The sequence below is a fragment of the Ovis aries genome, chromosome 22 (genome assembly GCF_016772045.2).
Source record: "Ovis aries strain OAR_USU_Benz2616 breed Rambouillet chromosome 22, ARS-UI_Ramb_v3.0, whole genome shotgun sequence".
NCBI classification, from domain to species: domain Eukaryota; kingdom Metazoa; phylum Chordata; class Mammalia; order Artiodactyla; family Bovidae; genus Ovis; species Ovis aries.
Window position 1 is genome coordinate 23,039,820 of NC_056075.1, and position 14,551 is coordinate 23,054,370.

The window sequence follows — 14,551 nt, forward strand, 5'->3', positions numbered from 1 at the left end:
ACCCACACTTTAGCCACTTAAACACTGGAGCTGTCAGAGAGAACTGAATGGTTTGACGGGCAGATCTCTGTCTGACACCTTTCAGCCCCAAGTTCATGTGTAGCGTTGGTTCACATGAGTGATGGTCCAGAAATCATCAAGGTATGGAAGGGAGAAGGGCTGTCTCCAGGCGAGTTCTCAAACTAATTTCCAGGAAAAAGGAACCTAAACATGGGGACTCTGCTACCTTTGGAAGGCCACGTGTGGTAGTTTAGGTCAATGGCCAAGGGCTGTACTAAAAAGTAAAAATATAAGTACGCTTCCGCAAAGACGTCCATGCTATTGCTCACTTAGTAGTCAGCCTGGGTAAAATGGTCTATATCCATTGTGTCTCTATGTAAAATTGCATTTGCTAATCGTATCATGTAATCACACTGACATGCACCCTGCACTAGAAGCAATATTCAAAGTATACCTATCTCTTGGCTTGGAAAGAAGAGCAGCTTAGTCTTGGCTTGCATATTTCTTCCCATACCTTCTAATTTGTCCAAGTTACCCTCAGATCAATTAAGTTGGTATTGAAAAAAATGCACATAGAAATGGTAGGTGAACTGTCCTTTGGGTTCACTTCTCTGTGGCCTGGGAAGAAACCTGGAGAGCTTTTGGGCATGGTGTTAAGTTCCATTTGCTTATATCTTGTTTATTTAATTTGATTAAAACTAAAAGCCTTTAAACGAAAAATTGTTTAAAGAATTCTCAACTAATTTCTTTTTAGGCAAGTGGTATTTTGCCTGCTTGCCAGAATGACTGTCTTGTTTAAACTGCAAAGGTTAAACAAAAAATACTTTTCCTCACTCTTATACATTTACAAAGTCAATTAATGAATACCCAGTTGTTTGGGAAATATCTCAACAGAACAATTATTTACCTGACCTGTCTCTTCAAATCTTTTTCTGTCTGCGCTGTCAATTACATATATCTGTAAAGTGAAAGAAGAAGGTTATTTCAATGAGCAGATATGGAAAAAAGACAGGGCAGTTTCTAGCGAAGGAGCAGATGATTCCTCATCGGCAGAGTTCATGTTAGCACAGCATACAGAAGCTGAGCTGGTCACTCGTGTCAACAGTGGACACAAAATAAACTGATTAATTAATTAAGATGCCCAGAAGATACCTCCGGCAAGGCTCCAAAGTAAGAAGTAAGGGGAGCCAAGCAGGATAAAAATAGCTACATTTAATGGGAATTCACTAAGCATTCTTTATCCTAGATTTACTTTATTAATCCTCATTATCACTCCATGAGATATGTTTCATTCAATATCTATTTTTATTTACTTGTCTGTGCCAGGTCTACTTGTACTGTAAAATGCAGCATCTTTAGTTGCAACATGCAAACTCTTAGTTGCAGCATTTGGGATCTAGTTCCTCGACTAGGGAATGAACCTGAGGCCCCTGCATTGGGAGTGTGGAGTCTTAATTACTCAGCCAACCAAGGAAGTCCCTAGATTTCATTTTTATCCCATTTTATACGTAAATAAACACAAGCCCAAAGAAGTTAAGTAACTTGGCCCAAGTCACATCTAGTACATGACAAAAAGGAGATTCAAACTCAAGCATAGGTGACAGTAAAGTACCCAGTTTTTAAAAAAATTATTTATTTGGTTGTGCCGCATCTTAGTTTCGGAATTTTTAGTTGCAGCATGCGCAACATTTAGTTGCAGCCTGCAAACTCTTAGTGGCAGCATGTGGGATCTAGCTCCCTGACCAGGGATCAAACCCCGGGCCCCTTGCGTAGGGAGCACAGGGTCTTTGCAACTGGACCACCAGGGAAGTCCCCTCAGTTGTTCTTAAACACTCTGCTGTTCTGTGTCCCAAAAAGGAAGGGACGGTGCTTGGAGGCATTTACGAATCCTGTAGTGCTCGAACGTCGTCCTTCTGGAAATGCCATTTTAATTATGAGCTGTAAGCTGTCTTCAGGTTCCAGTGATGTCCCTCCCATTCCCACCTTCAGAGGCTGGGAGGTTCAGATCAAATACTGGAAACAGCAGGTATAGAGGCTTTGCCAAAGTAAGAGAAGTTTTGAGATTTACTGTAAATCACAAATCCCAAGCTTTCTCGCCCATCACTGTATTTTATTTATTGCATAAATAATATCAATATAACAATAAGGGAAATTAGGTAAGACCAAAAAAGAAAGAAAAATTACCTATAGTTACAGAACCCAAGAACATTCATTATTTTAATTTCCTATGAAAGTTCCCTTCTAATTCTTCTTCATATGGAAATTTAAGAAGAAAATTAGGTATATAATTTTGTAGTCCTTTTTTAAATCAGTGTATTAAATGTTCTCCCAGTTGCTAATCTTAAAAGTTATCAAAATTTCAAACTCTCTTTAAGGAAGTTAGAATTGTTATTAAACTAAAGGCATAATGGAAACATCCTTTTTAAATAACATATTCATTTAAAAACACAATGAAAAACAATCTTCAGCTCCCACCTTTACGAGGCTTATAATTCTGTGCTACTCTGAAAACTTGCACTCTCTTAAAAGAAAAAAAAAATTAAAATTCCTTTGCTTAAGTTATTGTTGTTTAGTCTCTAAGTCCTGTCCGACTCTTTGCAACCCCATGGACTGTAGCCTGCCAGGCTGCACTCTCATTTCGAGTCGCTAGTGTTAAACATTATGCCAGGGACCAGGTTCAGCCTTTTCTCTGAAGACTACCCTATGTTTTCACTTGTGTTTCCTTCATGGAGAATTACAGGAAGAGGAAGGATGGATGTGTTTGGTCTCAGTACTTATTTGTAGTCTTATTATTGTTATTGTTAATATTATTCTGACTCAATGTCAGTGCATACCACGGAGATACAAAATTTGATACTGTGTGATAATTCACTTTGCAGAACATGCTGGTAGCTTATTTCTCCACTGGTGTGTCTCATATTTTCAAAGTAGCACACACAGTATAAACACAGATGTAGAAAGAAGGAATGCAATGGGAGGGTGAACCTCAATACAAAAGATCTGATGAGAACTACTTGGGAGTCTAGAGTGGATTAAAAGGATATTCAGACAAGAGAAGGAGAAGATGATGTCTGGGAGGGGAGAAGGGTCAGGTGATGCCTGGGAGGGAGATCTGGGCTCAGATTACAAAGCAGGAAAACATGTGCTTGGGAGCAAAAAGTGTGAGCAAGAAGGTAACAGTAGAAGAGCCTGAGAATACAACTAAAGATACAGTTAATGGGAATTCACTGGTGTCTAGGGGTTAGGATTCAAGGCTTTCACTGCCTGGGCCTAGGTTCAATTTCTGGTCAGGGAACTAAGATCTTGCAAGCTGTGCGGTGAGGCCAAAAAAAAAAAAAAAAAAGATACAGTCAGGTCCAGTATCTAACACTACACTTCCAAAGCAGGGGGTCTGGGTTCGATCCCTGGTCAGAGAACTAGATCCCACATGCTGCAACTAAGAGTTCGCATGCCAAAACTAAGACCTGATGCAGTCAAATAAATGCTGCTGCTATCGCTTCAGCCGTGTCCGACTCTATGCGACCCCAGAGACGGCAGCCCACCAGGCTCCCCCGTCCCTGGGAATCTCCAGGCAAGAACACTGGAGTGGGCTGCCATTGCCTTCTCCGAGTCAAATAAATAAATAAACTTAAAAAAAAAATTAATGTTTGATAAGATTAAAAACAGACAGATGGGAGAGAATAATCAGAAACCAAAAAGAGTTTTAACAGTAGACAAAGAAAAATGACCAGTCAAATACCAAAGAATTCAGAGGCTTAAAGTCAATAAGAAGGAAGTTTTAATTATGTGCTAAATTACTTCTTGGGCTTCCCTGATAACTCAGTTGGTGAAGAATCCACCTGAAATACAAGAGAACCCAGTTCGATTCCTGGGTCGGCAAGTTCCCCTGGAGAAGGGAAAGGCTACCCATTCCAGTACTCTGGCCTGGAGAACGCCATGGACTGTATAGTTCATGGGGTTGCAAAGAGTCGGAAATGACTGAGCGACTTTCACTTTCAAATTACTATTTATTGCTTTGACATGAAATTTCACAAAAACATTTTCATTAAAAGATTCAAAAGGAGGATTTTCCTAAGCTGTACATAAATTCTCCCTATCATTTAGCATTTTTCTCACATAACTTTTATGAAATTTGAAAACTACCATACCATAATTCCAGGAGGAAGGCTATAAAACACTGCCCCATTTATTAAAAGGGCCAAGTGAAAAAGTCATAAGCACAAGCCAGTCTCTAATGATCCCACAAATCTATTTTTCTGTGGTGGCACATGCTTCTCCTAGTAACCCCCTCCCCAGCACTGTCTGGTTTCTTCATGGAAGTGTGTTTCTGGGCAATAGCTAAGGATAAGTGTTAGCTGTTCAGCTGTGTCTGATGCTTTGCGACCCTGTGGACAGAGGCTTCTCTGTTCCTGTGATTCTCCAAGCAAGAATACTGGAGTAGGTTGCCATTCCCTTTTCAGGGGATCTTCTCTGACCCAGGGATTGAATCCAGGTCTCCTGCAGGGAGATTCTTTACTGTCTGAGCCATCAGGGAAGCTCCCCGCTATGGTTATGAAGAGCCTCTTTTTCTTCCTTTCTTTTTTTCATTAATACCATAGGTATTAAAAAAAATAACATAGGTGTTAAGCTAGTCATACTATATATATATATATTTAAATTTAATCCAAAAACAGATAATCAAAAAACACTCAGTATCAGAGAAAGTTAAATACAGTGCTTTTAATTGATCTTATAAAACACTATGGATCTTCAAAAACTGTCATAAACCTACTCCAAAACTTATAATCCATGGCACTCAGAATGAGAATGATGCTTTTTTTTTTTTTTAATTTTATTTTTTTTTTAGTTTTTTATTTTTTAAATTTTAAAATCTTTAATTCTTACATGCATTCCCAAACATGAACCCCCCTCCCACCTCCCTCCCCGAGAATGATGCTTTAAGCAAAGCCAATTCACACCTTCATTGGCAACGACTTTGACATTTTTATTTGGTTGAGGGAAGATCACCTAGAGGAAAAGATTTTCTTCTGGATGGAAGTTCAGCCAACTCTGCATTATCTGGAGACTGATTATCCAGCATGTGAATGGAGGGCTCTGTGTTTCTCCTTTTGCTTCTGGGCCTCCTCCCTCCTGCTGCCACCTTTTGGCCAAGTTATTGCTCCTAAGTATTTCTCCACCAGAGGGGTAGGCGGAGACAAGAAGAGATGACACTAAAAAGTGTGGCTTTTTATTGATAGCCTGAGCAAAAGTCTAAGAGGAGGCTGAACCTGACTGGCAAGGAATAATCTGTGGTTAATAATAATCTGTGGTTAATAATAATCTGGATAATCTGTGGTTTTCAGTTCTATGTGCTCCAGTAGTACTGACGCTCAAAGTGTGAGCATTGATATGACAGAGATAATACAAGAGACGGTTGTGGAGCTCTATTTCACTTGATGTCATTTGGATATGAAAACGATGACAAATTTTATAAACTATGTTGTGCTTAAACATAAGACTAATAATGTGCTTAAACATAAGACTAATAATGATAAAGTAAATGAAGTTTGGTAGTAATATTAACATATACCTTGAAAAAAAGTGATGTGCTTTTAACCTATCAAAAGGCTGTTATTTCCTGGCATGAGAGAAAGGGAAGGCATCCTATACCCTCCCTTCTGTCATACCTCAGGGTTAATTTCTTAGTCACTTCCCCCAAATTAATAAAGCTGAAGTCAGATGTTCTCAGTGTCATCATTCCTGAGAATAACTCTGTACTTTTAGGAGTTGCTCTGATTCTTTCAAACCTCCAGAGAAATATACAATGTTCGAAAGTGAGAGTTGGCACTCTTTCTGTAGGGGTCAGGTAGTAAATATTTTCGGCTTTGTGGCCCATATAACCTTTCACAACTATTGAACTTTGCTGTTGCAGTGCAAAAGCAACCATAAAAAGTGTGTAAAGAAAAAAAAAAATGGACATGGCTGTGTTCTAAGAACTTTATTTATGGGCACTGAAATTTGAACTTCATATCATTTTCAAGTGTCACGAAATCTTATTCTTTTGATTTTTTCCCCCAATAATTTAAAATGTGAAAACCATTCTTAGCTCACGAGCTATACAATAACAAGAGGCAGGCTGGATCACTTTGTCGACACCTGCTCTAAAGCAAGAATCTATTATGGCACTCTAGAAAGAATTGAAAAGAGTTAACCAGGCAACGAAATGTGTCAAGCCTCAACCCTGCTCTTCTAGGCAGCGTGGAGTCTAGGATAATAGGTCTTTTCAACCAACAGTGGAAGACTATTAAATACAGACAAACAACCAATATAACCCATCACCACTGCCACTCCAAGCTGCTACAAAACGACCAGACAGGCTAAGAGTTACAGGGCCTTAGAATCTAACCCTGGGGACTCAGCTGCTCCTCAAGACTTGTTTAATCTCAAACGACACTGGAAAATAACAAAAGGTTTGACTCTGAATCCAAAATATTGTCGGATACTGGCAGTGTGGTATAGCTGGAGAAAGCTCCTGTAGGGTTATTCTGAACTGACTTTACGATAATTCCCAGATGCTCTCTCAGCTAATGGGGAGTGCAGAATACAGGATCATATCACAACTCCCTTGCAGTCTATCCTCAAGGTGTTAGAATAATTTAAAGTTACTCTGACCTAGAAGTTTCTGAGACCTTTCAATGGAGCCTTGCAGACATTAACGTCCTTATATAGAGCTCTTATTTGGACATTTCTTTCAAAGTACCTAATGGAGCAGGTGAACAGATAGAACTGTGATTTCTCTCAATCACCTGCTCTTCCCCTACTCTTGACTCAAAAAAGCAGAAGAGAATCTATAGCTTTTTCTTCCCTCCAGTTTTATTGTGATATGATTGGCATAGAGCACTCTTTAAGGTGTATGGTATAATGATTTGACTTGAATCTATAGCTTTTTTTAAACTAGCCTTATATCCTGCAAACTTGCTATAATCACTTATTAGTTCCAGGAGTTTCCTTGTTGAGTTTTGGGATTTGAAAGACTGAATGTTTAGTTTTTCTAACATGTAGTTTCGTATCACAATTTAAAGACTGATTTCTACATTTCAGGTATTTGTAAGTGAAATAATATGATGGCTTGTATTTGCTTTAAAATACTTAAAAAAATAAAGTGGTGGTAAGGGAGATGAAACAAAATTGTCAGACGTGAAATTAAGGGTTTCATTACATTACTTTTTTGACCTCTACATAAATTTGAAAATTTCTAAAATGATATTTCAAAGCCAGATACATTATTTGAGATTACAGAAGAAGTCTCTTTCTGAATTACAGGGAAAATTTTTCTTTTCCCCCCAACATTTGTCTTCTGTTTTCCTAGAAGGTATATAATACATTTTGGAAGAATAGTTGGCTGAATAGATGGATAAATGGATGGATGGATATGTCTCATCTTCTTATCCATTTAAATCTTCAACTTGGCACCAGGAATATACTGGAACTTATCTTCACCACAGACCAGAAATATGATGAGCCTTTGTGATGCCCATAGTACCTCAACTGAGTTTACTGATTTGATGATAGTTCAATTTTACATTTTGGTATTATTTCCCATTTAAGAATTGTGATAAATAAATGAATTTACTACTTCTCATAAACCCTCTGTGAAGCAGATGCTCCATCCAGTTCACAGAATTAATAAGCCCCTGGACTTGACCACAATGATACAGAACCACAGAACCTGAGAGCTGAAAGGGAATTTAGAAGTTATAGACCTCCACATTCTACCTAATGTCAGAATCCATCTATAACGATGATCCATTTCATTTATTTGGTACTTTTCTAAGCATTGGGGATATAATAGTTGGGGGAAAAAAAAAGGCAAAGTTCCTGTCTTCATGGAGCTTACATTCCAGTGGGGGAGAAAGGCAATATATAAAGATGTGCCTGAGGTGAGGGACCATGCCATGAGAATATCTAAGGAAAAAGAATTCTACCATTGGAAACAGTGATGACAAAGGCCTGGAGGTGGGAGCATGCCTGTCTTCTAGGAATGGCAAGGAGGCCAGTGTGGCTGTACCAGGTGAGAGGGGAAGAGAAGCCAGCAGCTGGGTGGGCACTTTGTGGGCCACTGCAAGAACTTTGGCTTCTCCTCTGAGCTGGGAAGCATGTGTTTTGATAGGATCACTACAGCTATGGTGTTGAGGAGAGACTTTGGGGAGGCGAGGCACAACTTAGGAAACTAGTTAGAATGAAACTGCAGCAACCATTGCGCGCTAGCAGTGGAGGTGGTGAGAAGTGGGTAGATTCCAGAAATGCTTTGAAGGTAGAACTGACAGGTTTGGCTGACAGAGCAGAGGCGGGAAGTGAGGAAAAGGGGCCCAGGATAAGTCTAATGTTTTGGGATGAATGGGACTGCCATTCACTGAGATGACTGGAGGAGAAGCAGGTTTGGGAACAGGTGGATGAAGAGGGGAATTTGGCTTTCGATACACTGAGATTGAAGTGACTTACTAGCCACTGGTGTGCAGATGTCAAATAGTTAGCTGGCTGTATATGAAACTGAGTTGCGGGTTGGAGAGAACAGTTTGGGACTCAGCAGCACGTAGGTGGTGATTCACACCTTGGAAGTGGATGAGGTCACCTAAGCTGAGACTTAAGAGAAGAAAAGCACAGGCCTGAACTTGGGCACTCCAACATTTGGAGGCTGGGAGATAAGGAAAAGACAGTGATGGAGACCGAGGAGGGGTAGCAGTGGGTGTCAGAGGATGAGATGGCTGGACAGCATCATCAATGAAATGGACATGAACTTGGGCAAACTCCAGGAGATGGTGAGGGACAGGGAGGCCTGGCGTGCTGCAGTCCATGGGGTCGAAAAGAGTCAGACACAACTGGGCAGCTGAACAACAACAAGAAGCCAGTGAGACAAGAGAAAAACCAAGACAGAATGGAATTCTGTAAGCCAAAGAAAGACAGTGCTTCAAGGACAGCATTCCAGCTCTGTTTCATGGGTTGACAGTTCAAGTGAGATAAGTAATGAAACCTGAACATGGGACTCAACACTAAGGATTCTCAGTGAGCCTGAATGGAGGGTTCCGGGTGCCTGCAGGGAGAGGAAGTGAAGACAGAGAGCACAGAAAACTCTTTCAAGGAGTTTGTTATAAAGAGAGGCTGAGGAATGGGACATTATCTAGAGGGGGGATGTACAGGAAGATGAGTTCTTTGTTTTAAACATGAGCAACTACAGGATGTGTGCACGCTGATAGGAGCGAGCTGGTAGAAAGAGACCTGTTAGGAAGCAGTCTTACAGAGGGAAGCTGTCTGAGATGCAAGGCGAGTTCTGTTGGCTCTGAAGATATCAATGTGTTTTGCAGCTTATTGTCCCTCATCATAATTAAATTCAAGCTTTCAGTCAGAGGTTAAAGGAAATATTATGCAACATTTTTCCTACCCAAGCTCACGAGAGGCCCTGGTTTTAGGGTATGACCGTGAGAGTGAGTGGCTGAGGTGGGGTGGGTGACAAGCTCACTGGAGGGGAGCTGAAGGAGCTGAGACTGAAGTGTCGGATAAATCATACATAGTGAAATTTCCAAGAATCCTAAAACAGTAGTTCTAGAGAACTTGGCAGTGAGCAGGGAGCTCGACTCAGCCTCTGCCTGCGTGAATGCTGCCTGAGCTAGGAATCCCAGTGTGTGAGCAGCTTCTTCTACTTCTGGACAGTCACAATTATAGGAAACTTTGTCCTTATTCTGCGTTAAACCCTAACAATCCCCAAAGTGCTCCTTGCCCGGTCCTCTAGAACTAGTCACAATGAAACTAACTGGAAACAGTTCTAAGCACTTTCTCTTCCAGGAAGGACATCTTCAGGTCTTTCAACCATTTCTCATACATCCTGGTTTCTCGGACCTTCACTGTCTTGATTGCTCTCTTTGGGATATACCTGACTTACTGATTTTCTTGGAGTGACAGAGTCAGTGGCTCACTCCTCTGACTTTTCTGTGTTCCAATCACTATGGTAATTAGTAAATACTTTTATTTGCCAGCGTGGGTGTGGGCACTACACTGTTACCGAGCGACAACAAAATATCTTACACAAAGCTCCACAATCTGTCTGCTAGCCCTAAATTCATTGTGGCAGACAGCAATGTTGTGGCGATGGAATTATTGACAGGATAGATCATCACAGGGTAAATGTTAGTAGGACAGGGCAGAAGAGATTATGAACTGATGAATCTGAAGGAGTACTTACAAGAATATCAGTGTTTTCAAAATAATTCCTCCAGTATGGTCTGATTTTCCTCTGTCCGCCAATGTCCCAGACATTCAGTTTAAAACCTTGTGATTGTACACTTTTGATGTTAAAACCCTGAAACAAAAACACCAAGTTTTTTCAAAATGGAGGGGGTATATGTATACCTATGGTTGCTTCATGTTGCGGTTTGACAGAAAACAACAAAATTCTGTAAAGCAATTATCCTTCAATTAAAAAAAAACACACACCAAGTTTTACTAGACTTTGAGATCACATTTCTGACAAAGGTACATTTACCAGCTATGTTATTTATTAATTCTGAGATACTCTGCAGGATAAGAAACAGATGATATTGAAAACAGTTTGCTCTGATAGGGAAGAAAAATGTATTTACACATGTTCCCATCACTCGGGGCAGAGTCGGTGCTCATGACATCATGCTGAGTGCACACACACGTGCCACTACTGAGAATGAGAATTACTCAGATAATCAACACAAACCACCTTCAATCCCCATCAGTCCTCAAGACGGTAACATTTAACAGGATATTACATGTAACTAACAAACAAAGACGAATCTGCAGGCTCAACAGAACAGAACAAGTGCGAAATTTAAAAAGAGTCAAGAGCTACACCCTGGAAGACTGGATTCTTCAAGAACAACCCAAAATGAAAGAAAATTCTCTCATATGAACTGATCAGGAAAAGGAAAGAGCTGAACTCAGGACACAGAGGGGGAGGCTGGTTTGTAACTGGAGTAGTAGCCCTCGTGCGGGTGGTGATGAGCATATGAAACTGTTCTTTAGTAGGTTATCTCTGATGAACTTGAAAGGATTCATTTTCAGGACAGTGATGCCAGGTGGAACTTTGGGGCCAGTGAACCAATCAGGGGCAGACAGAATGGTGAGCTGGGAGTTTGGGTGCAGAGAAACAAACTAACAAGAACTTTGGGGTTTGAAGAGAAGGCATTTTATAAGCAAGAATAAAAAAAGAAAAAAAATCTTCTGGCAAGAACGACATCGTGAAATCAGGATTTGAAAAACCCGATCAACAGCTTGCTCCCATGGAAGTGACATTTCATCCAAAAGAGCTGGAGTTAGGTGGGTCTGGAGATGCCTCCACAAACATTTGCCTCTCCTGGCAACTTGCCACCACAGAAGGACAAGGCACAGGCAAGGGTAGGGGAACACAGCCACCCAATTTCCACCAAGGATAGTCAGTCACTGGAGGACAACTGGGGATGATGTTGACTACAGCTCCTCGAAAATGCCAATGACTGGGTAAATTAGAAGTGTTAGAACTCTTAAGGGAAGTGGCTTATGCTTATTGTAAGAGGCAGCTTCATTCTGACTCACTGACAAAACCACTTTTATGCATTTAAAAATCCTACACTTAACTACGTTATTAAATGTCAGACCCAGTAACAATGACTCCTTTCTGGAATGAGGGAATAAATAAGAGTAGATCCTGGAATTTGACCATATGTTAACTGCCTTAAAAGTCTGTAAGTCACCAAACCTAACAAATCTACTAGAAATTATTCTAAAGAAATAATAATGAACGGGTGCAAACATTTAGAGACATGTACTGTCTTAGTACTGACACACAGAACAACGTAGAAAGATGTTCAAGACGTTATTATGAAGTGAAACAGATGATACAAAATAGTATACTCTGTATGAGCCATTTTTCACTTTTTATTTTCAACATACCCACCATAAATGGGGAAAGAAAAAGCCTGAAAGGATACAATTTCAAATGTTAACAGTGGTTATGTCTGACTGGGCATTATAGGTGATATCTAGTTTCTCGATTTTACATATTTACATATTTTAAATTTACTACCATGAGCATCTATTATTTTTTCTAATATGAAAAAAAAACACATCATAGGTATGTTTTAAGACTAAATACAAAAATACATTTGTTCTAAATACAAAACCTTGATGTAATATAGTAATACATCAAACAGAGCCTGAAAATTAGAACTGGAACTTGGGGTCCATAACTAGGACTTCATGTTCCTGCTCTCAGTGTTGACCTCCTCATTTCAGTGGTGCTCTTGAGAGAGACAGCCTATCTCTAATACTTAAAAAAAACCAACAACAACTTAGTTCTTCTTTTTCTGGCAGAAATCCTGACACCCTAATAGGTGTTTTCAGCTTGTCTAGGCTAGACTACTGTAATTTGCTCCTCCTCAGGCTATACATTAAATTTGTTCAGAAGCTGTAAAATTGCTCATTTGGTAGCAGTTGAAATGACTTTTCTGTAAAGAGCTGCGAATCAGTAAGACTCGCTGGCCATCAAGTATACACACCAGCATGGCCATTCAAACAGGACATTGAGCTCATCGCAGGACAGCAACAGGAACAGCAACAGAGTTGCTAAACAACTCTGGTTTTGCTAAAACCTCTTGTTCAAACGCTGCAAAGTAAGACCAACAGGGATGTCGCTAGTTAGGAAGCCCAAAGGCCTGGCCAAAGGTCAAGTTTTCTCAGGATTCCTTGTAGGAGAGGAGCCCTAAAGAAACCTACGAGGATTCTTCCAGGCAGGACTCATCTGCAACATCTATGCTGGGAGTACCACCAGCCTTGGCTTTTGCTTGCTTAGCCTTAGGAAAGAGGAGGGTTGATGAGACTGGATTTTAAAATATGGGTAGGGTCTCCCCTGGTGGTCCACTGGCTAAGACTCTGTGCTCTCAATGCAGAGGGCCCGGGTTCATTCCCTGATCAGGGAAGTAGATCCCACATATTGCAATTAAGAACCAGAGCAGCTGAATAAATAATAAAAATAAAATAAGAGGTAAGCTTAAAAAAATAAAAGTAATTGGGTTTTTTCTTTTAAAAATTGACATACGTTTGTATTTATGAAGTCTGAAAAATATATACTAAAAGTGGTTTTTCTCAGGGTACTCTGTTTTTTTTTTCTTTATGTGCTCTCTGTATTTTCCATATGTACTGATTTCGAAATCAGAGAAGATAAGGCTATTTCTAAAAAGGAATCACTTAGATCTGAGGGAACTGATGTGTCTTGATATGTATAGACATATACATTTAAATGATTTCTTTTTAAAAAATCGTTGTAAAATATACATAACATGAAATTTACCATTTTAACCATTTTTAAGTTTGGTTTACTGTTGTGTAACCATCACTGCCATCCATCCATCATCTTGCAACTCTGACTCTCTATGCCCATTAGACAATAACTCCCCATCCCTCCGCATCTCCAGCCCACTAATCACCACTGTTCTCTTTCCTGTCTCTATGAATTTGACTACTTTAACTATCTCATATAAATAGAATCTCTTGATATGTTTTTGAAATATGAGATTATTTTGAAATTGCATAGACTTTTCTCAGCAACAAAACTTACAAATGGACACAACTCTATTCCCCATTTTGTCTTTCACTTGCTACTAGCATCTTCCATGTGTCACGCAAGCATGGGGGCGAGGCAGAGCTCACCTGTGTCGGTGTGATGTGGCTGATGTCTTCAGATGCCAGCTGCTTCAGAAGAGTGGTCTTGCCAGCATTATCCAAGCCCAGGAGAAGGATTCTCACCTCCTGGTCTGGTGCACTTTTCAATTTGCGCAGAATTGAGAGTAAGCCCTTGAACAACCATGAAGAACAGAGATTACTTTGGGGGCAGTGACTTTGATATTACTGGGTATCTGAACGTCTTCTCCTTGACAAGAGTTCTTGGTTGTAGAGAGCTTATTGTTACCCACTTTAACATGATTTATTCCATTTGCTTACACGTTTTTGGCAGAAGCACTTTAGTGAATTCAGCAACTTAATAAATAGCTTAGCTTATTCTTGTTCCTCTTATTAATCCAGCTTAGCAGTTACCCTAGATCTCCTGACAGTGTGTACTTGTAACCAACTCATATTCCTGAAGCCCTTTACATACACTTAAGAGTACAGCATTCACCATATCTGACTGTAGGAAACTGATTTTTGTATTTTTCTCCTTTATACTAGAGTGAAGTTTCTCGTGGGTAAGAACTATAGCTTTCATCTCCCCAGTGCCTGGCACTTATTAGACACCATGATAGTTGCTGAACTAAACAGAATTACCCACCCAAGTTAATGCATGATTTCAAGGCACTATTTCAAAAGTCGTAGAAAATTGTACTTGGACTTTTTAGAAAAAAGACTTTGTTTCAGTTCTTGTTTAAGCCTTCATCATTCAAAATACTCTATCATCTTCTAACTTTCACATGACCCTTATAGGATACCTGCACAGTACAGATTTATCTATGTTCTTCAGATGAAGAATCTAATATTTAATACAACAGAGACATTGAGGAATTGAAAGGTCATTTTGGAA

General features: G+C 39.8%; 1 protein-coding gene across 1 annotated transcript in view; it reads right to left on the reverse strand.

Moving 5' to 3' along the window:
- Positions 1-14,551, reverse strand: part of ARL3 (ADP ribosylation factor like GTPase 3) — a 30,285-nt gene that overhangs the window by 10,274 nt on the left and 5,460 nt on the right. Inside the window, exons 2-4 of the mRNA NM_001162553.2 lie at positions 13,687-13,830; positions 10,217-10,333; positions 908-958 (exon numbers count right to left, since the gene is read on the reverse strand). Coding sequence (NP_001156025.1) covers positions 908-958; positions 10,217-10,333; positions 13,687-13,830 — 312 coding nt within the window. The remainder of the gene's footprint in view (positions 1-907; positions 959-10,216; positions 10,334-13,686; positions 13,831-14,551) is intronic.